Genomic DNA, 25,989 nt, shown 5'->3' on the forward strand with positions numbered 1-25,989 from the left:
TTTATCCCAGTTAAGTGCATTTCTCTGGACAATGTGGAAAAGTGCAAGGGGGTGAATACTTATGCAAACAACTTAAGCAAGACACACACGTGTGTTATTGGTCCACGTGACACTGGACTAAGTGTAATGTGGCCTTTTACCTGAAATGAGTTTGGTGCCATAGACCGCGTAGACATGTTTATAAACAGTCTACAAGCCGAGCAGGTTTATTTAAGGTGACAATTCAGCGCCATCTAGTGTTCAATACGGTAGAACCGTGTATGTGCTCTGTTATAATGACCACAGGGGGCGCTACACAAAAACACAAACAGTTCAACAAGCCGAAAGAGTTGTCTTTTTGAGGTTTCTTTGGTTGTTTATATGCTAACACTAGTTAGCTAGGTTGAGAGTTGTTAGCTCTGAGAACTTTGTGTATAAAACATTCAGATCTGTGAGTGAAGATGGGATGTGATGGAGGAACCATTCCTAAAAGACACGAACTGGTCAAAGGACCAAAGAAAGTGGAAAAGGTAAGAGCTAGCTAGCTAACATAAACGCGCGTGCTTTAAAGCTAACTAGCTGGCTAATGTTCGAGGGATTCAGGCTAGCCAGCTGGGGTTTCTTTTTCATAATAATAATAATAATAATAATAATAATAATAATTATCCAGGTTTAACAGTGTGTTATTTGTAATATTGAAATGAGTTAGACTATCTCTCAGGTGTTTCACATTCAGAGTAAAGCAGCAAACCACTCCTTCTCAGCACAAGCAAAAATATTCTGTTTGAAAACAACGCCTTGTAATAAATGATAAATTTGTATTTGTTTCTCTTTTTTCCCTCTGAGACTCTGGTGGAAATTCACTTCTGCTATTTGGCTAAATAGCCATGTTCCGTCACTGATTAGCGACTTGACAAGAATATACAAATAATAGCTTCTTAAATCATTTGAATGTCGAACCTACCGAACTGTTAGAGACCCAATCCTGGAAAAAAGAGACTAATCTTATCAATCTTATCTAATTCACTTTTAAGTTCATCTTATGTCCTTGTTATCTTGTTGCTGCTGATGGTGCGTTCACGGATCCTAAACGTCAACACATGAGCTCTCTTAAAGGTGCATTAGGTGAGAGTAGTAGTGTGTTCAAGTCATGTTGGAAACATGGTGTTTACGAGTTAAACGCACATGAACACCACCTCAAAGTCGTAATTACGAGTGGGAAACTGAGGATTTTCTCTGAGCTCTGAGTTTCTGAGTTGGGGTGTTGTGTCAGTAAGAAAACATGGCTGATTCAGTGGATGCAGGGTCTGGATTTGAGGATAAATTAGTTGAAATTGAAAAATACACCTTGCTGTATTTTTTTTTGTAGTTGATTAAGAAAAGGTACACCGCCATCTTCCTCCAACCAAAGTGGCTTGAACGCACCTGACATCGTAATTACCACATCTCAACTCGTAAATACGTATATGTGGGTTCAGATAGTTCCTGTCCATGTTCATGAAGCTCCGCTCCCAGGTTCTACTACTGTTATGGCCTGTAGAGTAAGGAGGTGCATCCAAATCCAAACAAGCATTCCTAAGTCAAGTGGCTTTTACTGTCATTTCAACCATATATAGCTGGTACAGTACAGATATAACAATATAACAGGAAAATGCTGTAAATGTAAATGTAATATACTCTGACACTATGTATTTACTATGATGAATACAGTGTTAGCAGCAAGAGTGCAGGTGGTCAATAAAAGTACTTTGTGTGCAGTGTTTTAGCAGCAATTTAAGAAAGAAATGTGCAAAAATAGTTTTCGAAATGGGTTTTCTGAGCATTACTTTGACACATAACACCTGCCTAAACATTTCTGCAGACCAAATACACCCCTTCATGGCAACAGTATTCCCTAATGGCAGTGGCCTCTTTCAGCAGGATAACGCGCCTTGCCACACTGCAAAAACTGTTCAGGAATGGTTTGAGGAACATGACAAAGAGTTCCAGGTGTTGACTTGGCCTCCAAATTCGATCTGATCGAGCATCTGAGGGATGTGCTGGACAAACAAGTCCGATCCATGGAGGCCCCACCTCACAACTTACAGGACTTACAGAATCTGCTGCTAACGCTTTGGTGCCAGATACCACAGCACACCTTCAGAGGTCTTGTGGAGTCCATGCCTCGACAGGTCAGAGCTGTTTTGGTGGCACAAGAGGACCTACACCTGATGCACCCATTAAGCAGCATTTCAGTATAGTTCGTTTCAAGCGAATATTCATCAGTGCAGGCAATGACGTAGCTGTTCCCAGGACATGTACAGTTGGTGGTAAAAAACGTTCAAAACAATAGCGAAGAACCATATCTGATGTGTCTGGTAGGCTGATTTAAGGACAAGATGTCAAAATTAAACTTAGAACCACGTTGTTCTGTTGTCGGATGTTCCCTCAGGTCACAGACAGGGCATTTAAGCAGCAACATGACTTGTATAAAGAATCTGGTAATGTCAGACAGTTGTTTATTGTAAATTTACGTACAGAACTTGTCAGTTTGCTTGTCAGGAGATTCATAAAGTACGAGCTAGTTTTGTTTTGACAGCGTTACATTTAACAATGGTGCCACCAGAACTGTTTTAAGAATGGACAAAAGCAGTAATATCATTATGTATTATATAACGTCATGTTTTTCTCACTGAAATGGCATATAATGTGTCATTTTTTTTGGGATGGTTTTCTTTTAATATAAATGCAGAATGTTCATTTAAGAGTGACAAACATGCACAAAAAGCATTCAAGTTAATATTAAATTTTATTTTTTTTTTTGTATTTTATTTATTTATTTTGGAGTCCCCAGCACAGACAGTCTGCCCTGTGCACAATGGTGCTGTTCAAAGCTGCTTATCTGCACTGAGGTGTATATGTGTGTGTGTGTGTGTGTGGGTGTGTGCGCGCGTGCGTGCATGTGTGTGTGCGTGTAAAATAGGTTTTTTTTTAACCCACATCATTCTTATTATGCCATCGGTGACACCTAGTGATATATTTCATTTCTTAGCCCTAACAGTTTCATTATTGAGGTGTTGACTGATTAGATTTCAGCTCTTCATGTAATATCACCACCAGTTGTCACTGGATTTCAGACTGCATTCTGGGATCCTGAAATCTAGCTAATTATATCTTGATGTCCATGGAGATTCCCATCCTTAACTATCTAGCTAACTTTGGGAGCTGGTTGGCTTTTAGAGCAAGCATATCTAGTTTTACATATTGCAGACAGTAATTTATGTCAGGATGTGCCACATCAGTGAGCTGAAATGTGATATTTCTCAAAAACTGTTTTTCAGGTGGACAAAAATGCAGAGCTCGCTGCCAAGTGGAAATACTGCAGCCTGAGCCAAGAGAAGCTACGCCGTCCTATTGTGGCCTGTGAACTTGGGAGGTAAAAGAATCCTGTTTATTTACAGACGAGACCTACAAATAGCTGTAGTTTCTATCCATTTACTAATGATATGGCTTGAACTTAACTTTATTCTTTTAACAGACTGTACAATAAAGATGCCATCATTGAGTATCTGTTGGATAAATCAGCAGAAAGACCAAACACTGAAGTTGTTGCACATATACGTGGCATCAAGGTGAGCCCAAGGGCGAACACTGATATGAATTTAAGTATGAAAAGGTCACCCATTAAGTCTTGTTTTAACTTGCTGGTATGCATACATTTTATTGTTTACGCAGTCACTTTTATCGTTCTTCATTCAGGGTTCAGGGCGAGCAGATTATGTTTCCAGGCTATTATTTTTTCCATTTACAGTTGCTACTTGGAAAAGTAGACTGATTATGCTGTTGACATAAATGCTACCAATTCTATTTTACTTCACTTTACATCCACCAACCAGAGAAAGGAAAACTGTACTCCTTACTGAATTTCCCAGAGAAAGCTCATTTGAAGTGTTTGTTTGAATGGAACAAGCTCCAGTTGGTTCATATATTTCTTGGTGGGGCAAAGCACCTTGATACAGTACTACTCTTTTCTGAGTCCTACCACTTGCTGCATCATGTATACGAAGCAAGGGCAGATTCTGGCTGTTGGTAGGAACTATTTTGCTTAGGCATATTAATTAATAATATGCCTCAAATAACATCTTTACATGTGATGAGAGAATCAGCCTTAGCTAAAGACTTTGCCTTTTTTAGTGAGGTTGCAAACAGGATATGCTTCATCAGCAGAGAAGTTATTAGGAGAGGATAAAGACTATGGCTATATGAAGATGCTTCTCCTAATGATAAAAATACTCGCTTATTTTCTATAGTGTGTGTTAATGTACATAATAAGCTTGTAATAATTTTGAGGTAAATTTTGGTTGTTGTTTTTCTGGTTAATTGGGACACTGTGTAGGCATAACATGGGACTGGACAAGCACATTAAAGCTTTGACTTGTGTGGTGGGCTAGTTAAAGAATTTATTATTTGTGCACCTCTGTTATAAATAAAATATTTTAAAGAATCAGTGTTCTGTTTAAGGTGTCAGGGGTTTGCTGTTTGGTGAAATGTGGGGGAATTTGATGTACTGGTTACACAAGCTTAATCTTTCTCTTTTGTTTCTTTTTTTCTGTGTATTTTTGTGTATGTTTTGTGTTTTTATACATGAAGGATGTGAAAGAGTTGAATCTGACTGATAACCCAGCATGGGAAGGGGAGAGGAGGAATGCTAAGGGTGACTGCTATGAAGACATACATTGCGCCATGTTTATCTGCCCTGTAGTGGGGCTGGAAATGAATGGCAAACACAAGTAAGAGCAACTCCTTTTTCCTGGCATATCATCATAATGCTAGATTGAGGAATATCCATACTGTTAAAGGAGAGCACAAGCCTTTAGGAAACTGGGATTAATAATACTGTGGCAGTATTAAATATCAGTCTGACTAGGATCAACAAAGTTGGGTGATTGGTCAGTCTAGATGTAGGTGAACAGGATTCAGGAGAAAAGGAAAAAAAAGCCTCACCCGTCGAGGCTTGGACTTCACACGAAGGTGTGCTGTGAAGGAGTGCTGTGGTATCTGGCACCAAGATGTTAGCTGATCCTTTAAGCCCTGTAAGTTGCGACATGGATCGGACTTGTTTGTCCAGCACATCCCACAGATGCTCGATCGGATTGAGATCTGGGGAATTTGGAGGCCAAGTCAACACCTTGAACTATTTGTCATGTTCCTCAAACCATTCCTGAACAATTTTTGCAGTGTGGCAGGGTGCATTATCCTACTGAAAGGCCACTGCCATTAGAGAATACCGTTGCCATTAAGGGCTGTACTTGGTCTGAAGCAATGTTTAGGTAGGTGTTACGTGTCAAAGTAACATCCACATGAATGCCAGGACCCAAGGTTTCCCAGCAGAGCATTGCCCAGAGCATCACACTGCCTCTGCTGGCTTGCCTTCTTCCCACAGTGCATCCTGTTGCCATCTCTTCCCCAGGTAAGCGACACACACGCACCCGGCTGTTCAGATGATGTAAAAGAAAATGTGATTCATCCGACCTGGCCACCTTCTTCCATTGCTCCATGGTCTACTTCTCATGCTCACTTCTGCATTGTAGGGGCTTTCGGCGGTGGACAGGGGTCAGCATGGGAACTCTGAAAGGTCTGCGGGTACACAACCCCATACACAGCAAACTGTGTGTTCTGACACCTTTCAATCATAGCCAGCTTTAACAATTTTTTAATTTAACTTCTTCAGCAATTTGTGCTACAGTAGCTCTTCTGTGAGATCAGACCAGACTGGTTAGCCTTCGCTCTCCAAGCATATCAGTGAGCCTTGAACATCCATGACCCTGTTGCCGGTTGTCCTTGTTTGGACCACTTTTGGTAGGTACTAACCACTGCATACCGGGAACACCCCACAAGACCTGCTGTTTTGGAGATGCTCTGATCCAGTCATCTAGCCATCACAATTTGGCTCTTGTCAAAGTCTCTCACATCTTTATGCTTGCCCATTTTTCCTGCTACCAACACATCAACTTCGAGAATTGACTGTTCACTTGCTGCCTAATACATCTCAGCCCTTGGCAGGTGCCACTGTAACGAGATAATCAGTGTTATTCACTTCACCTGTCAGTGGTTTTAATGTTATGGCTGATCAGTGTAGACATGGTATAGATGCTGTGTACAGCTATGCAAGGGATAATGCAATGCACAGAAGGTCAGAGTATATACAGGTAATAGAATAAATAGCAGTGAATTTACAATTGCACATGAGAATCTATTTGTAGTGAAAAGATTGCATTAAGAGGGTTCTTGGAGGCGGTTAACTCTTCAAAAAAAAAGCTGCTCTTTTGTCTGGATGTTCTGGTGCTCAGTGATCTCAGCGGTCCGGACTGTACATTGTATTCCTCTTATGTCTGATTTGGTAGCTGAACCAACCAGACAGTTATTGAAGTACACAGTGACAGCTGAGTAGAACTGGGTCAGCAGCTTCTGTGGCAGGTTGAACCTCCCCAGTTGGAAAAGAAAGTACAGCCTCTGCTGGGCGTTTTTTTGCGCTGGTGTCTATATGGGTCTCCCACTTCAGATCCTGTGAGATGGTAGGATGGAGCCCAGGTACCTGAAGTACTCCATGGCGGCCACCGTGCTGTCCAGGATGGTGAAGGAGGAGTGCTGGGGAGTTCCTCCTGAAGTCCATGATCATCTACACTGTTTTGAGCGTGTTCAGTTCCAGGTTGTTTTGAGTGCACCAGAGAGCCAGCTGTTCGAGCTCCATATATGTAAACTCATCGCCGTCCTGGATGAGGCCGATTACTGTGGTGTCATCTGCAAATTTCAGGAGCTTGACAGAGGGGTCTGTAGAAGGGTAGTCATTAGTGTAGAGGGAGAAGAGCAGTGGAGAGAGCAGACAACCCTGACATGATTGCATCACGCAATTCCTGCAGATTTTTCAGGTGCACTTTCATACTGCGACTCTCCAGTTCTACCACATTCCAAAGGTTGGTTTCAGATCTGGTGACTGGGAAGGCCACTGAAGAGCTCACTGTTATGTTCATGAAACCAGTTTGAGATGACTTTTGCTTTGTGACGTGGTGCATTATCATGCTGGAAGTAGCCATTAGAAGATGAGTACATTGAAGGGATGCACATGGTCAGCAGCAATACTCACATACTCACAGGGTGTTTTTTGTTTATTGCACCATTAACAAAGACTGTTGTCTTTGAAATTCCCAGGAGATCAGCAGTTATAGAAATACTCAGACCAGCCTATCTGGCACAAACAATCATGCCACGGTCAAAATCACAGAGATCACACTTTTTCTGAACATTACCCAAAGCTGCTGGCCTGTATCTGCATGATTTTCTCCATTGCACAGCTGCCACACTATTGGCTGATTAGATAATTGCATGAATGTGTAGGTGTTCCTTGTAAATTGCTCCTTGAGTGTACATCTAATACAATTGCACTGTTTGTATCTGTGCAACCCATAGAGTTAAAATATAGATATATGCTATATAATAGACATATGCTAAAATATACGCTTCTTTTCCTGGCCACTTAATCAGTATTTGCATGCATCTGGGATTGCACAGGCAAAAACCACCTTGTTTAAATTTATTTGCCAGTCTTCTTTCTTTCTTTATTTTTTTATTCAATTCTAATTCCAGCATTCTGTCTTGTAGTAAGTCAGAACCTCCACCAGGTGTCCTAAGCATAAGCTTTATTTATCCTAATCCAGAGACCAACTTGTGTGGATGAAAAATGAGAAACAGATTGTGTAAATCTGAAATTTTGACAGGGGCTTTATGTGAAAGGAAAATGTTGCTATAGTCAAAGAGTACAATATTGGATGGCACTTCTCAAGTAAGCATGCTCTGTTAGAAATAGTGTCTGCTCATGAAGGGCTGGAGTAGTGAAACAGCAAAAAAAAAAAAAATCACTTTCAGTTTTACACACACATACACAATGTATTTGCTTTGATGTGAGCACAGCGTCAGTCTCTAAGTATTTAGAATTTTCCATCGTTTCGGATTTTGGATGTTACTTGAGTTGCTTTGTTAAACATGTGCACAATTATATGTGGAAAAACTTGCCAGCAAGGGTGCAGCAAAAGCTAACCTATTATTAAGTTATATCTAGTATGCGGTCCCTATGAATCTGAAATCTCTAAATTACTTCAACACTACCAGTTACCAGAAGTCACATGATTAGTTAACTGGAGTTAAATACACACCCCTGTGTAGGTGTGTGTTTTTCTGAGGTGAAAAAATGAAACCAAGATAAATCATGTCAAAACTTTTTCTGCCTTTATTGTGAATTTGCAACCTATAAATTAAAGTGAAAAACAATAATCATTTTAGGGGGGAAAATAATTTTTTAAAAAAAGTACAATAACCTGGTTGCACAAGTGTGCACACCCCTAAACTAATATTTAGTTCAGGCAACTTTAGATTTTATCATGGTATTCAGTCAGTTTGGCACATCTTGACTTAGCAATATTTTGGCATTCTTCCTTGCAGAAGCGTTCTAACGCTGTCAAATTGGCTGGGCATCTCCTGTGTACAGCCCTCTTCAGGTCACCCCACAGATTTTCGATCAGATTTACTGTAGATCTGATCGAAAATCTGATCTACAGTAAATCTGATCGAAAATCTGTGGGGTGACCTGAAGAGGTCGATCAGATTTACTGTAGATCTGGACTCTGGCTGGACCATTCCAAAACCTTGATCTTGTTTTGGTGACGCCATTGCTTTGGTGATTTGGAGGTGTGCTTTCGGTCGTTGTCATGCTGAAAGGTGAAATTCCTCTTTATCTTAAATGTTTTAACAGAAGCCTTAAGACCATGTCAGGTTCCACTTCTGTCAGACAAGAACAGATAGCTGAGGCTGCAGTGGCCACAGGCTCACCAAAACTGGACAGTTGAAAACTGGAAAAACATGGCCTGGTCCGATGAATCTCGATTTCTGCTGAGGCAAACAGATGGGAGCATCAGAATTTGGCACCACCAGCATAAGTCCATGAACCCAACCTGCCTTGTGTCAACAGTCCAGGCTGGTGGAGGTGGTGTAATGGTGTGGGGAATGTTTTCTTGGCACACTTTGGGCCCATTAATACCAATCAATCATTGCTTGAATGCCACAGCCTTCATTGTTGCTGACCATGTGCAGCCGTTCATGGCCACAGTTTACCCATCCTCTAATGGCTACTTACAGCAAAGATAATGCACCATGTCACAAAGCAAAAGTTGACTCGAACTGGTTTCATGAAGATGACAGTAAGTTTAGTGTTCTTCAGTGGCCTTCCCAGTCATCAGATCTGAAACCAGTAGAACACCTTTGGGATGTGGTAGAACGGGAGATTCACAGCATGACTGTGCACCTCAAATATCTGCAGGAATTGCGTGATGTAATTATGTCAACATGGACCAGAATTTCAAAGGGATGTTTCCAACATCTTGTGGAATCCATGCCATGAAGAATTGAGGTTGTTTTGAGAGCAAAGGGAGGCCCTACCCAGTATTAGTATAGCGTTCCTAATAAAGTGCTCAGTGAATGTACAGCATAATTCATTTAAAGATAAGAAGTGCTACTTTGTTTACTTCTGATGCTGTGAGCAGCCATGTTGACTTGATGTCACTCCGTAAACGGGGAGGGAACTCGGAGTTGAGAAGCTGACTAATAGGAGTTTCAAGTTGAGGGGGTGTTTTGTTTTGACTTTTACAGGTTGGAGTTTGGGAAATATATGTTGGGATTTTCTAGCATTGTTCCTTCCAAGAGCCCCGAGGGAAAGAAATTATTGATGTGGTGACATTTCTAATTGCGAAAGACATGGTGACAGTTTTCTCTATTGAGGAAGTAGGATTAATTAAGTTGTGCAAAAAGAGTAACAGCACCATCTATAGCAAATAGTGGAAACAATGGTTCTTTTAAATATCGTTTATTTAAATATCCTTCCTTCATATAAATATCTTTCTTTTAAAAGAACCATTTTTTTCTAAAAAAAAAAAAATAAATAAATAAATAAATTGGGCAATATTGCCTACTCCTACTACCATCTGTTTATTTTATAGTAAAGGCTCTTTGATTTTTCCACAATTTTATATGTGTGTAACCTCATATTTATACCTAGGGAAACAAAATTGGATAAAAGTATACAACAGGGTTCCTGAGGACTTTTTAAGAATGGCAGTTTGTATGTGTTTGTTGAGAAAGTTCTTTTAGGGGTGTCTAATTTTGCCACATTGTTGAAAAAAATAAAACTATTATTTAAAAGAAAGCTTAAGAGAATTGTATTTTTCTAAGAGATAAAGTTGTATTTCCTTTTAATTAATCTGTATAGTTGCGAAATATAAGTGAAACATTTGAATCATTGTGTGTTATGTTTAATTTATATTTATTGTGTGTGCTCATGCCAGGTTTTGCTACTTGCTTACCTGTGGCTGCGTGTTTTCAGAACGAGCTCTCAGGGAAGTGAAGACAGAGATCTGTCATAAGGTAAGAAGCTATAACATGAAACTTGGAGTGTGAACTAAGTTATGTGTTAAAGACATGACTCAGAGATCAAAGTGTCAGAGGATATAATTATCTGCTGCTGCTATTGTCTTTTCAGCATTATAGTAATTAAAAAGACACTGTACTGTACAGATTGTTACAGTTAAAATAAGCAGATGGAGATCACATGCCTTGACACTTCTAGAATGTATTTTAGTAGCATCTCTTTTTATGTTCTTCAGCATAGTGTGCAACTCCGCTAACATTATCATTGGTTCTATGTGAAGCTGGGCTTCTTTGTAAGGTTGTGCCAGGTTGATGTAAGATATATTTTTCTTGTTGTTAAGGCCTTGTTCATTTTTGCCTTTTTTGTTGATAGTAAAGCTCTGCAATCCTTTATAAGACAATGTGTTTACATGATGACAACTATCTTTAAGATAGACTTACTGAGTAAAATGGGTTTTGTAGTCAACAACTATATATTTTAATATAGTGCAGCTGTATTAGCAATCAGAAAACTTCTCTGCAAGGAGGCAATTCTCTCTGTCTATTCCTTTGCACATACACGTTTAGTCAGTAAAACAGTAGGATATATATGAACAGGTATGTATATCGTACATAATTTTCATAATGTCAGTAGTGCCATAAGAAAATAGTGTGCCATGGAAAAAAGTTACAAAAAAAAGTAACAAAAGTGATGTGGGTGCAGGAGTGTGATGCACAAGCCTCACAACAACTAGTAATGAGGCATAGCCGGGGTGTGGAATTCTGGCTTGAATTTCCTTGGCTTGTTTTTTTGCTTCCAAATACCTATTTGTGGAACATGATTATACATGATTATGACCCAGCTGCTGCACAAAAAAAGAATGTTTCACATTGCAGAACATTGCACTATTGAAGTAATTGCATTATAATGATGTTCATAATAGATCAAAAGCATTATCATTGGTATTCCATATTTAACCTCTCCAAAAGGTCAAATGAATGCATCTCTTTAGTTTGCATTCTTTACAAAAGTGCAACAAAAAAAATGTCATTTTGGACCACCCAAATGATAATGAACAGGTTAAGTGTCTGTTATTTCTATCTAAACGTTCTTATTACAAACCTAGTATGGGTATGTTATGGGTTTTTATCAGTGAAGTGTATTTATTGGCATGTTGCGTTTTTAAGCATCGTCAATACAATGGTGTATCAGTAACAGTTTTCAGGCAATTGGTATAGATCCATGAAGCAAACACTGCTAGCTTTTTTACTACCTCACATCATTGCTGCTTTTCACAAGCTAATACGTTTGCTTTTGCTAGCATACTAGCCAGCACTAATACCATTGCATTTGGCTGATCACTGTGGCATTTTGCAGGTTCATAGCTAGAGATATTAGTCACAGATATTAGATGATTCATTATAGTGGAGAATGTAGGATTCAAAAACACATCTGAGCTACAGAGAGCTGTGTGACTTCACATATGCCCCCTTGAGAGTCACACCAGCAGGGTGGCCAGCGTTGAGAAGTTTGAAACAATGCTGCGAGCGGAAAAATAAAGTTGGTTAAGCTGCAAAGAATTAGTGAAAGAAGAAAGCTTGTCTCCCTATTCCAATTGCTGAACTTTCAGGACCTTTTATGCTTTTTTTTTTTTTTGAGATATACAGTGAGCTTTTGTTATTTGATGTACTTTCCACTTTTTCTTCCACAAATGTACACATATAATATCTTCTGACTTTGTACTTATAAATGCAAACAAAAATGTATTTACTCATAATCATAAAAAATGTTTAAAAAAAAGTTGGTAGGGAAAATGTATGTATATATACAGTATATACTTGAACATAACTATCAGCTTAATTGATAATGTGCATTGTGTTCATTGTAAACAGAAATGGCCAATGCCAAGACTGGTCAAGAAAGCAAAGCATTTATGAAAGACAGAATATTAACTCCATGTCTGTTGTTTGTGTTAAATGCCTGAGAGCTTCTGAAATCATCAGGTTTATCACTCTTTGCCATTTGACTGGAGATCTCTCACTAACTGAGGCTGGAAAGACGTTGGGAAAACACTCTGCCAATCTCTCAACACTTACTCTGTAGTCTTCTGGAGTTTGGGCATCTATGTGAATGCAGTAGGTATTGTGTGGTGTATAGATGGCTCTGAGCAAACACACAAACATCTCCAGGTCTTTTTGGATAGTGATGATGAAGGCCAGAGGGTAGTCCTCCTCTTCTTTGCTCAGGGTCTCCATAATAAAGTGAAGCTCAGATTGTATACGGGAGCAGTTGAGTGGATTGTTAAAGCTCAGCTCCTGACATTCTGTTCTTTCCCATCTTGTGTAAGAGGAAGTGGGTGGCAAAGCTTTACAGTTTTCAGGGAATGGACGGCAGCTCAAGACAAGGTGCAGTGCCCTTGGAGCATAAGAAAACTTGTCCTTAAAATAAATGACTGAGAAAATAAAGATGCTGATACCAAGGCATAGAAGAAAGCCCAACTTGCCACTCTCAAACTGGAACATAATTCAGAATCAAGCAGGCCAGACCACTTAAGACCAACGTGAAATGTGTAGACAGAGTGAGATAAGATCAATAAGTTAATTGAGAGGTACATGGCTAAATTTACTAGAACTACTATCTAAATGTTATTGGATTTGCTTCTTCCAGAAAACAAAATTCATTCACCCTTGCTACAATACAGTCCCCTCCGGAAGTATTGGAACAGCAAGGCCAGTTCTTTTATTTTTTGCTATATGCTGAAAACATTTATGTTTGAGATCAAAAGATGAATATGATACTATAGATCATAGAATTTCAGGTTTCATTTCCTGATATTTACATCTAGATGTGTTAAACAATTTAGAACATGGCAGCTTTGGCAGGGGTGTTAAACTCCAATTCTGCCTGGGCTACATCAGTGTTTTTGTGAGAACCCTAAGAGCCATAATCGAAGTCTATAATTTATTATTATTATTATTATTATTTTAAATATTATTTATTTAACATATTCTTTCTATTAACACCACTAATATGGATAGGCTCTATAATTAGAATAGTATGTTTCTAGGAAAAAGAAGGGCTAACACAAACTATTGAAGTGTGTGCACTATTAGGTAATAACATTTATTATGAGCTTACTGATAATAATAATTGTTTTTTTTATATAATTAAATAAATGTTAGATTTATGAATGCATTCCTTTGTTTTATAACATTTTATTGGGTACCAGCTGCTGTGATGAGAAACAGGATTAACCAATTTAAACCTACTAGGCAGATAGCTACACTGAAAGCACAGAAATATGGAAGTGAGAGCCGGTGAAGTAGCTTGCTGGAGATTACTGCAAAAGAAAAGTAGATCAGGATTTATGATATAAAGTGTAATTTTCCCCTATTATTAATTTTAATCATTTTCAATGAAACGGTCACAAAGCTATATTATGGCAAAGATATTAATTTGGAAAGATTGTTTGATGGTAGATTGTGCCTTCAATGATTAAATAACAAATTAGTGACATCAACACAAACATCAGCAGTATTATTTTTTCCAAGTTCACATGGGCCATATGAAATGAGGCTGTGGGCCTTGTGTTCGACACATGTGACTTTAGGCCTACTATGAAATGTCAAGTCTAACACTAATAATTTTAATTGTAATGATGATTAAAACATGATTAAAAATACTGCCAGCTTTATTGCGATGACGTATTTAACCACAAGCACCTGGTGGTTAGTTTATTTTGAGAAAGGAATGTTTTGAAGGTGTACTGTGTTTTTCCCCAACCCATCACTTCAGGGTTGGAAGTGCACTTTTATCATTCTTATTGTATCATGAACAAGAGCATTACCATTATCATTATTATCTTTATTATTATAATTATCATCATCGTTATATTCCTGCATTCTCATTTCTGTTTGCCTGCCTTTCAAAGACTGTGACATATATTTTCTAATAGTTGTTTTTAGTTTGTTGAGTTGTTTTTGAAAGCAGGTGCTCAGTGTTGGAGACAAATAATTTTGGTTGTTTCATATGCTTATTACTGTCAGAGTAACACACATGTATGCAGATTGAATGTGCACACTTCTCCTTCACAGAGATTGATTTCACATGTTTTCTTAACACAATTAAACTTTTTTTTCCTTCCTTAGAGGTAAGCGAAAGGATTAAACTACAACAATTTGTCACCTTTTTTACACACTGCAAAAAAAAAAAAAAATGACAGCAAGTGAAAATATCTTGAATATAGTAGATCTATCTAGTATTTCCTACTGTAAGAGTACAATAAACTAAATATATGATTTATTAAACCTATTTCTAGGTATTCTTACTCATTTCAAGCTTAAGGCTACTCTTACCTTTTAGATGCAGCAGATTCCAGTCAAGATATCGAATAAGAATAAACATTAAAATATGCTGACATCCCAGAAAGTCAGTGTGGCCTCAGCTAAAAACAGAGGAAAGTCGTGCTGTAAGAGCAGCTGACGATGTGTGCAGTGGGATTGAAGCTCTTGTTTCTGCCACTGTATGATCAGTGTACTGTCCTTTCCTTACTTTGAGATTGGAGAGCTCAGCTAGAGAGAGAGAGAGAGAGATGTAAAGATTTAGAGACTGAACATACATAGCATTTACTCATGCCTCTCTCTCTCCCTTTAATTCTCCTCCCTTCTCTTCCTTTATGGGAGAGACTTACCCTAAGACTCACTCTGTCACCCTCTCGTTTTGCAGCTTTTCTGCCCTTTCAGTACCTTTTCCAACTGCCTTTCTGTTTGTTTGTTTGTTTGTTTGTTTTTTTTTTGGCTGTTCATTTGTCTCGTTTCTTTGAGCCCCTCATTCCATCTTCCATGCATATATATTTTTTCTTGAATCAAAGCCCCCGATCAAGTCCAGTGGTGTTTAAATTTGAAATGAGCTCAATACTCCTGTTATATTCAGGTGTTGCTGATGCTTTATGTCCTAGGGGCAGCTTGTTGGTTGTTTGCTTGGTCAGTTTTCCCAGAATAAGTTTAATGATTATTTGACACTTGAACTAGATATGATTTAACTGGACGCACACTAGATGATTGCTTGATTGATTAAAATTGAAAAAAAAAAAAAATCAGATTCTCTGAAGCTTAATGTGGTATGAGGGTTGAGTCAATGTCATTTGAGCCTCACTAACAAGCAACGGCACTCGAATAGTGTAGATGGTCATCCAGCTAGTGCACAGAATGTTACAATTAAGAAGAAAATCCTTCATGTAGGCTTTTGCGATATAATGATAAATATATAATAAAGTTATATTATCAACCTTACCAACCCTTATGCAGTTTGCACAGGAACTCCGCAAAAACGTCAGAGCATGCTAGTGTTGGAGAATAAGGAGTTATGCTGTGTTCAAGGTGAAGTTGCAACATATAATTCCCCTTCTACAACCCGTAAAAGCCACCGAAATCACCCCCACAACTGGCAATTTCAACTAGTCAGCTTGGGGTAATCTTCTCAACTACCAGTTCCTTACCTTTTTGTGGAGTGACATCAAATCAACATGGCCGCACACACTGTGAACAGTATAAAGTGTCCTTTCTCAACTTTTAAATTAGCTTATAGCATCATTGGCTATAGATCAGTTAATATAAAGACACATTACAGCTTTTAACTTACCACTTACAAGGCAGCACAAAAGCAGCATTAATGTTTAGGAGTGCATTATGGGCATTGTAGTTTGGGGTGGAGGCTGAGGCTGTGAGTGTGTCTGAGCCTCAGGGGGATGGCGTCTCTCACTTTTTTTAATCCACTAACCCACATATTCTGCTTTTGGAATGGATGGATGGATGGATAGATAGATAGATAGATAGATAGAAATGTAACTCAATGCTAACAGTAACTTTCATCAGCCATGTTTAATTATGCCTCTTTCTTTTCCTTCAATCAAAAACCAAAGCTGGCTGTCCTCCCATTGTAGTACTTTTGGTTTTAGTGGCCACATGCTAACCTGCATTGCTGGTTTATTGACCTGTTTTCTGAATTTCTCATTAACATACTCAACACAGTATTGAGATGGAGTTAATCAAGGCCAGCTATTGGACAGGCTGCTTATAGCCAGAAGGCCTGGAGTAACATTTTTCCCCCTACAAATGTTCCTACTCATTGATAACGTACATATGAATTGTTGATCCCACTATTAGTTTGTGCTTACATGTGTGGCGGTCTGGGCAAACCAGTTGGAAATTGCTGCACCTGAATTCTGGCAAACATCCAAAAATGGCTAAAACTTTTGTTTTGAGGCAGTGAGGCTCATAAAACTATTACAGTCTAAAATTACATATTTATTACATGCAATCATGTAAATCTAGAAAGAAACTGTTAATAAGAAAGTGATTTAAGCTCTTTTTAGTTGGCCTGTGCTTCAGCTCATATGTTGCATGATTATGCATGATTTTAAAATGCTCTGCCTGAAAGAGGTGCATTGCAAATAAAATGTTTGTTTCAGGCGATGCACCACAGACATCACATTCTTGCTTATGTTAAAAACTAAGAGTTCATATCTAATTTGCTGCCTTGGTTCTGAACTTCTGAACTGTCTGTTTCATAGTGTGGAGACCCCTTTCACGAAGATGATATTGTGGTGCTGAATGGGAGCAAAGAAGAGCAGGAGAAGCTGCAGAAGGCAATGGAGGAGAGAAGAGCCAAAGCTAAAACAGCAAAGGTAGAGATTCACCTCTTTAACAGTTTGTAATAAAGAATGTCCCATATCTACTATACATTGCCACACCTTTAGCTACATTCTGTACCCAAACCTCAAATCTGCTTATGCCAGTGTAGTATGTATGTACCATGTGTTTCTAAATCAAACCAATTCTAAAGTTTATTATTGCACTTTATTCCCTCAGAAGTCAAAGAAAAACAAGGCTGCTGAGACTGTTTTCAAATCACCAGAATCAAAAGGTACAGTGTATGAATATTTTTCTATAGTATAGTTAGCTATACACCATTATTCATGAAAAGGAATCACACAAAAACATTCATGTAGTGTTTCATCATGCAGTGTTTTCAAATAGAGCTGACTGTTGTATGTTGAGTAGCTTGCAGCATTGGGGACCTGTGCATTTTACAAATGCAGGGCTACAGTATCTGTATTTCCACAAAGATAAACATTTGCATAAATTGCATTGTGGTCACCACATGTTACTGAGTTTTAATTTCCACCTTAAAATAAAAAGTGGACGAAAAAAGTGCATGAATAGTCACTAATAAAAACATTCCAGCATGAATGTTAGGAAATCCTGTTGACCACAGTCTCCCAGACTGCCAATTACTAAATCAAGAGTATATAAAAAATAAATAAATTTTTGTAACTCAATGCTAACAGTGACTTTCATGAGCCATGTTTAAGTATGTCATTTTTTTTCTCCATTGATATCAAATCCACAAGCAAATTTGGCTGTCCTCCTGTTGCAGCACTTGTAGTTCGGTTTTATTGGCCACAAGCTAACCTGCTTTGCTGGAAGCTTTGTGGCATTCACCTGCTTGAGTTGAGCAGAGTTGATGGGGTTAGTCAAGGCCAGCTAGTGGACAGGCTGCTGTTCAAGCTTACTACATGAAGCCTGGAGTAACCTTTTTTCCCCTATAAATGTTCCTACTCATTCATAGTCAAGATATAATTTATTAGTTCTACCATCAGTTCATGATTATACTGTATATGTGGCAGAAATATGTCTGGGGAAGTCAGTTGGATGTTGCTGCAGCTGAATTCTGGCAAACAGACAAATGTGGTTAAAATGGAGGTTTTCAGCCAATAATTAGGGCCCAAGCACCAAGGGTGCAAAGGGTTCTATTGTTTCTGTTAGGATAATAATAATATTTGTATATTATCATAATAATAATTATTTTGCATTTTTTGAGGTGCCATACTTTTAAAAAAAAAAAAAAAAAAAAAAAAAAAAAAGGCAAAACTTGGCACACATCAGAAGGGCAGCCCATCAGGTTCTGGCAAAAGATTGGTCCTAGTCATGTCCCTGGGGCTTGATTACACCCCATTTTGGCATTTTTCTTCAATATAAAAATCCACTTTTACCTACATGCACTAAATTTGGTGGGAATGTAGGAAAATTGGGATGGAACATTTGATATCTTAAATTGTGTTGCGATAACAAGGCAATAAATTAACATGTAACATTCACACACAAAAAGTGTGGCATAATTCCACTGTACCTCATGCAATGAAACCTGCTGCTCAAGCAGAATAAAATGGTTTCAGTAATTAAATTATTGAATGTAGACTCTGTCTAACAGTATCACTGACAGGTTTATACACCTTCTAGAAATGTTGTGTAATTCCACTGCATGCCATGTGATATGCTCAGTGAGGTGATGACGTGTAGATGTTATTATTGTGTGGCAACGTGATAACATCTACATGCCAAGATTTGCTCAAGAAACAAGCACTGCTTCACTCTTCGTGCTTGGGTCCATTATATAAAATTTTGACACCACTACTGTAAAAAAACAGAAATTTCACCAAAATGAAGTGAAAATTCTTTATTTACTTTATGACCATCCCTAGGCTTTCGGCAGAGATCACATTGGATTAGGAGCCAATAATCGCTATGTGATTTCCTCACATAGTGAAAGTCATGATTTGATCATTTCTAGACGGTTATGTGTCATAGCAAACAGACATAACTAAAGGTTCCCCTGCAGTGCCTACTAGTTGGCCTAAAACAATATGATGGAGGCTCAGTGTGTGTATGCTAGGTTTGTTTTTTTCTTTGTTGTTGTGAGATTATGAATATGCATAGACATCAAGATTTTACCCTGCTACTATTACCCTGCTACTATTACTACTACCACATTACATCCTGTAAAATGTTTGATTTGTGCATTATTGTTAACTGTTTTTTTTTTTTTCCCCCTCTAATTTTATATAGTGTCTGAGTCTAAATCAGCATCAGCAAATGGAGAGAGCAGCAGCAGTGACTCAGGTATAGACTTCACAATAATTGTCCTCTCACAACTAGAACATCTGCTGGAGCATAAAGTCTAACCCATAGATAGCATTGCAGAAAAATGAATGCAGGTTGTCAGTACCACACATCAGTACTAAATTGGTATCAAACATTGAATAAATACACTGTGACTGAGTAGTAGTAGTAGTTAGAGTAGTAGACATCTGGCAACTTTGTCAGCACCAGGTGAAACAGCTAAAGCTCAGTTTTTACCTTACGTACAGGCGGGCTTTAAATACCCAAGAAATTAAAATTATTAATATTTGTTTGATTTGGTATTGCAAATATGGTAGTTGTTAGGGTAATAATCAATTCTGGTGCTATTTAGGAATCTTAAGACCTTGTCAGTAAATCAGCTGAACGTTTTCATCCCTACATACCTTTATCCACAAGATAGGTAGTGACATTTTTTCTACAAAACACTGGTTTCAAAAGTTATCAGCATCCTTACAATTAATATTTTGGGACTACTGCCCTAACAGAGGATAATACTACTCAATTCCTGTAATATCTAACAAGGTTGGAAAGGCTTGAAGAGGGATTTTGGTCCAATCCTCCATGCAGAAGACTTTAAGCTCCTTTATATTCTTAGGTTTGTGCATGTGTATTTCTGTCCTCAACTGTCAACTTTTCAGTACGGTTCAAATCCAGTGACTGAGATGGTCAGCTAAACATTAGTTATGTGTTACTTTCTCCATTTCTGTGCTGATTTGGAGGTATGATGAGCTCATCATTGTGTTGAAAGCTCTTTGGACAAGTCTGAACCTCCTGCCAGAGGCAGCCATGTTTTGGTCTGAAATATCCTGGCATAAGTGATCCACCACCATATTTTACAGTGGGTATCGGGTGCTTTTCCTATACAGTCCCCTTTTTTTGACCAAACATGCTGATGGTGTGCATGACCAAAAAAGTTTGATTGATCTGACTACAACCAATTCTAATGAGGTGTGGGCCCCATAGTTCCAGTGAAGGGAAGTCTTAATGCTACAACATGCAAAGACATTTTAGATAATTGTGTGCTTCCACCTTTGTGACAACAGTTTGGGGAAGGCCTACATACGGGTGTGAAGGTAAGGTGTCCACAAACTTGTGTAAGATTTTGAGGGGCTAAACATGGTTGCTGTTATGCTGTGTTGGTAACTATAGATAATCTTTAAAAGTTTACAAAATCATATTGTTTGCCCATTTACTATGAAATGGTTGTACCCTCAAAGAATGACTCTAAGAATATTACCAAGCTAAAACCCTGTTAGAGAGGAATTGGTACAAGTTAGTAGAGCAGCAACAAAAATGACATTAAACTGCTTCTTTTCTTCTTTTACTGCTCATTTAATTGCTTAGTGAAAAGGTAGGTCTTGAGACCAATGACTCAGCTGAGGCAAGAGGAAGAGGTTATTGTTTACCAAGAAGGAAGAAGGTGTTTTTTTTTTTGTTTGTTTGTTTTTTGTTTTTGGTTTTTTTTTTTTGTGTGTGTGTGTGTGTGTGTGTGTGTGTGTGTGTGTACTTGGTTCCAGTACAGAAACGAATCTTGATTGTCTTACTTGTACCTTGAGACATGGTAGTCCAGTCAAACTGTACTAGAAGTTCAGAGACTGTGCTGCAGAGCAGGGTGCGAGAAGTGCCTTTAGGTAGGTGGTGTCTTGTCCGTTTTTGGCTTTGTAGGCAAGCATCAGTGTTTTAAAATGATGGAAACAAAAAGCTGTTGGAAGGAATGCACTGATGGTGGGAGCACTTGAGGAGATTAAAACAAGTTGGCAGCTGAATTGTGGATCAGTTGTAGTGGCGTGCAGGGGCAGACCTACCCAGGAGGTGTAATCCAATCTCAAGATGATGGGGGACTGATCAAGCACTCGAGTGTCCCCTGTGGAGAGAAATGGCTGGATCTTCCTGATTTTGTAAAGAAGAAACCTGCATGACTGAGTCAGGCTAGCAATATGAGGAGAGAAGGATAGTTGGTGTGTAACAATCTTCACTGATGAGCAAGGAGGAGGCAGGAACCAAACCCCCAATCCTGGAGGTGCAAGGCAAACAGGCTAACTACTAAGCCACCGTGCACCTCCCATTTCAGACGGACAGCAGCAACTCCTCCGTCCTCCGGCAACCGCTCCAGCACCACACTTCCTCGGCGCCGCGATTCTCCTGCACTGGGGAGGGCTCTCTGACAGCGCATCCCTCCTCCTTCCCGGGTTTTGGCACCAATGTAACAAACTTCACAGATGGGCAAGCAAAAGTAAACTTTAATCTCAAACAGAACATAAACACCAAATGTAAAACACAAACACGTGCGTCTGTCTCTCCCCTTCAGTGTCTCCAGCCCCACTCCCTTATCCCTCTCTCCCACTGATTAGCCAACCCAGTGTTAGGCGTGCGTCCTCACAGGCTGTCCCCTCCCTCCTCCTCGTCACACTCCTCCATGGGCAGATTCAGGCCTTCGGCCTGATGTACACCACCTCCTCCCCCCTCAGGAGGAGCGGTGCTGCCCTCCCGGCTATTTCCTTCGGCCGGCCCCACACTCTGCAAGTGAGAGGAGTGATTAGAGGAGGAAGAGAGAAGGAGAGAGCAGTAGAGACAACTGATCTCCCGGTCCCCAGACACACTGTCATCTGGTCCTTGACCAGCCGGGAAGCGATTCCCACAATGCCGGGCGCTGGGCCTCCTGGTGGACGGCTACGGCTCCTCCCCTTTTCAAGCAGACAGCAGCTGCTCCTCCATCTCCAGGCGGACGGCAGCTGCTCCTCCCCTTTTCATGCGGACGGCAGCTGCTCCTCCTTCCCAGGTTTCGGCACCATTGTAACAGACGGCCAAGGAGGAGGCAAGAACTGATGTATCCCTTATCCCTCCCTTATCCCTCTCTCCCACTGATTAGCCAACTTAGTGCCAGGCATGCGTCCTCACAGCCTGGCCCCTCCCTCCTCCTCATCACATGGTGGTTTCCAGAAATACTCCAGGGTTGAGTTTGCTGTCAGATGGTGTGATTCAAAAGTTTTCCAGAGAAATCACAAGTTCTTGACATGGGGATGCATCTTCAGGGATATACAGCAACTTAGGCCGAGTGCACACTACACTAAACTTTCCAAATTTGTAGAATTACTGACCCTTTCACACTACACGACTTGAATTGCTTGTGATCAATGACTGTATATACAGTACTGTGGAAAAGTCTTAGGCACGATGTATTTTTTCCAACTGTCAAACATTTAAAAAAAAAAATTAAAAATGTTTGACAGTAAAGTAACATTATGTAATAGACTACTTTTCAGACAAAAAAACATGATGAAGGCTGCCAGGTTTCACATGCAAACACAGAAGCAAGTGCCACTGTCCAAGTCTCCCGCAATAACTGTGGCAGATTCTCCAGATGTGCAGAAAAACCTATTCTGTGTACTCTCTATGTTCTGGGATCTGTGGTGCATGAGAGCAGATGAATATTAATTGCTTTTGGGCTCTCATTGGCTGTTTCTCATGGCTGTACTAGTCACAGAGGAGCTCACACTACACAATTCACTGCTTTTTTTTTAAACAAGCTTGAAAATAATGGAGCCTCTGTGATCACTTACAGACTGAGAAAATCGCATCGCTCAACCTTTTACAGTATGAACAGTTGCTGTGGGAGCATGCCTTGAGTATTTGCTGAGCAAAAATACCAAAATAAGTCGATGACTGGGAAATCTTGGCTAAAATCGAGTGCACTATGTTTTAATCTTACTGGGATGTAGTTGTAGATGGGAGACAGCCTTGATGACATGTCTCCCAGACATGCTGAGAGTGAAGGATACAATGTGATGATTTGAAAATTGATGTTGATGTATAGAAATGGTTGGCTGAAGACCAGGTTCAAAATCCTTCCTTGTGTATTGGTGGGCAGTTCCTGAAGGTCAGGTCAAAGAGTGCAAGAGAGAGAGGAGAACTAGAGGTTGTCTGGAGAGAGGGTGATGTCTTGTAGGTAAGCATCGAAAAGGAAAACCCTAAAGATGTTCCGCTATTCAATTAAGATTCCTAGGGGGCTGTGTGGACAATAGATAATAGATGGAATTAAATTGAGATGTTTAGATGAACTTGTGTAAGACAGACATGGGCAAATTATTTTCATCCGGCATTCAGCTCATCAAGACTATTTATTGTTATTTTATATATGTCTAGTAGATGGTGCTGTGATGCTAGGCCTGTTCTGTTGCAGAAAAAATAAACACACTCAAAGGATGCTTGTTTTGTTCATCTCCATATGTGTTTGTGCACAAACATTTCTTCTGAAAAACTACATTTACTGTTATCAATTACATTTAACTGATCAGCATCTGTCATCTGTGCTGCTGTTTTCAACATTAACAATGACACCAGATTTTACTACTCTTGCAAATCTAGGCGACCAACTTAATTGTTCACATTTTCCTAAAAATGACTGAGAATGGGGCAGGCAGGTTTGACTCCCTTTTGTTTAATTATGTCTTTAATGGTTCATTGTCAATCATTTTCAATTCTAATACCGTGTATATAATTAAATGTGCTTGTGTTGTTATTCTGATTTATTTCCAGTGGTTGTTCCTACTGAAATAGACTACTTTTACGTTTTTTGGCACATAAATATATCTTGCAATCTTGTAATTTCTGCTATTTGTAATTTACGGTATTGCTGTTGCTGTTATTATTTTCTGTTGTAATACTGCTGTTATTCATAACCATACCACTGTCTTACACTCATTAACACTCATCACCAATATACTTAGCATTTTTATATTTTTTTCCTTTACATTAAGACAATGGTCAGCTATCATTTGTCATATCCAGCCTTACATTACCCGTAAGCCCTAAATTTTGAAATCAGTAAATTGTAATGCAATCTGTGGTTTACTTATGGTATCTGTGTAATTCAATACAAATACATTTTCATATTTAATATCAACCTTAGAATGTGTGGCCCCTGGCTTACTTTGCTGTAATCAATCCAGCCATTTGTTCAAAAAGTTTTCCCACCTCTGATGTAAGAGAATTTCTGTGACTGAAACAAGCCTGTGCCACTGCCCTGGCTGGTTTCTTGTAGTGTGTGAGAGAAAGCATAGGCAAAGGACAGCAGCCGGTGCTGCTGAATCCTCTGTGGTGCTCCAGCTGTCAGTAAGTGCCAGGAAGTGAAGAGACTGAAGGGAAGCTAAAGCTGAGATGAAATCAGCTTTGTGGATGGCACACTGGCAGTACCAAAATCTATTTACCACCACTGTTTGGGACTGAGACAATAGTGAAGGGTAGATGAACAAGAAGCAAACCCCAACACCTAGACACGCTGTATATACAATAGGTGACAGGGTGCACTTCAACTTTAATGCTGGCTGTTGTGATTAAACAACAAATGTCACATTTGCTTGTAGTGTCCCAATTCTTTAGGTATTTCTGGAAAACACATCTTGACCTTTCTAACTGACAACAGTAATGGTACCCTAAATAGTAAAATATATACTGTAGCTGATCAAAAATCATACTCAAGACAGTACATCATTAACCACAAACCATTTTTTTCAATAAGACATTTTTTTTCCCCTTCTACTCACATATAGCTCCAGGACCCTCTGGTTCTTCTAAGCTAGTGAAGCCCACTGCTGCAGCAGGAAGTAAGAGGTCCATTCAGGACATGGAGGAGAAGTCTGAGGCCTACAAATCCATCTTCACATCTCACAGCTCCGCCAAGCGTACCAAAGACCAGATGTCCAATTGGGTTACCCACACACCCTACCACTTTTAAGAGCCAAAATGATTAGTGATAAGTGGGAGAAAAAGTGCCCTCTTTGTTTAAGGAGGCATTTAAATTCTTCCTTTGAAGAAATTTGACCTAATTTAGTGATTGTGTTTTGTGGTTATGATACATTATTCTTCCAAATACCTACTGCATTTTTTAGCATGTTTTTTTTTTTTTTTTTTTGTCAGGCAAAACATGTTTTGAAACCCTTTTCTGTCTGGTATATTTTCACATTTTTCTGTTATTATTGTTTCACTTATTTTCTTTACAGTAGTCTTGTGATATATTAAACTGTTGTATTAGAACTAGTGGACATTCGGGCTCTGTTGTGTAGTGGAGGGCATTTTGCTGACATGGTTTGGGTCCACTTGTCCCTTTAGAAGGAAACATCACTGCAAATTAGTATAAAATTTTTCTGACCCGATTAAACATTTCTATCCTGATAGGAGAGGTCTTTTCCAGGCAATAACAATGCCCCATCCACAGAGTGCAATGAACAATTGGATGAGTCATATGGCATGTCAGTCTTGCAGTCACTAGATCTCAACACATTTGAATATTTCCAATGCAACAGCTTCAGTGTGCCTTGACATAGATAAAGGTGATCATTCAAAATAACTTTGTATTGATTTAAAATGCCCCATCACTCTAAAGTGAAAAAAGTGGACCCACACCATGGCAACAGAATGCCCCCACTGCATAACAGAGCCACCAGTTTTTCCTTTATCACCCATCTGTATATGTCTTGTGTGACAGCATCTTTGATGAACTTTATAAAGCCTTGCCTGGAGATACCAGTGTGCTTTGTATTATGTATCATGGCTTCAACTCTTAGGGGTTCATAATTTGTAAATAAAAGTCTTGGCAAA

The 25,989-nt window shown here is 39.2% G+C and overlaps 1 protein-coding gene across 1 annotated transcript; it reads left to right on the forward strand.

Annotated features, from left to right (window-relative positions):
• Positions 1 to 302: 302 nt before the first annotated feature.
• Positions 303 to 25,989, forward strand: rtf2 (replication termination factor 2). The gene is made up of 9 exons (XM_026916832.3): positions 303 to 509; positions 3,300 to 3,394; positions 3,497 to 3,590; positions 4,609 to 4,748; positions 10,350 to 10,428; positions 16,983 to 17,096; positions 17,281 to 17,335; positions 19,318 to 19,371; positions 24,942 to 25,989. Exons 1-9 carry the CDS (start codon positions 441 to 443, stop codon positions 25,124 to 25,126), a joined length of 885 nt encoding a protein of 294 aa, XP_026772633.1. The 5' UTR covers positions 303 to 440; the 3' UTR covers positions 25,127 to 25,989.

Source organism: Pangasianodon hypophthalmus, chromosome 2, assembly GCF_027358585.1.
Source record: "Pangasianodon hypophthalmus isolate fPanHyp1 chromosome 2, fPanHyp1.pri, whole genome shotgun sequence".
In the NCBI taxonomy this organism is placed as follows: domain Eukaryota; kingdom Metazoa; phylum Chordata; class Actinopteri; order Siluriformes; family Pangasiidae; genus Pangasianodon; species Pangasianodon hypophthalmus.

What these genes read in the sequence shown, in the direction of transcription:
- rtf2 (XM_026916832.3), top strand. Translation starts at nt 441, where the DNA reads ATGGGATGTGATGGAGGAACCATTCCTAAAAGACACGAACTGGTCAAA. An exon ending in CCAAAGCTAAAACAGCAAAG is followed by an intron (nt 17,097 to 17,280) that starts GTAGAGATTCAC and finishes TTATTCCCTCAG; the next exon opens with AAGTCAAAGAAAAACAAGGC. An exon ending in CAAATCACCAGAATCAAAAG is followed by an intron (nt 17,336 to 19,317) that starts GTACAGTGTATG and finishes AATTTTATATAG; the next exon opens with TGTCTGAGTCTAAATCAGCA.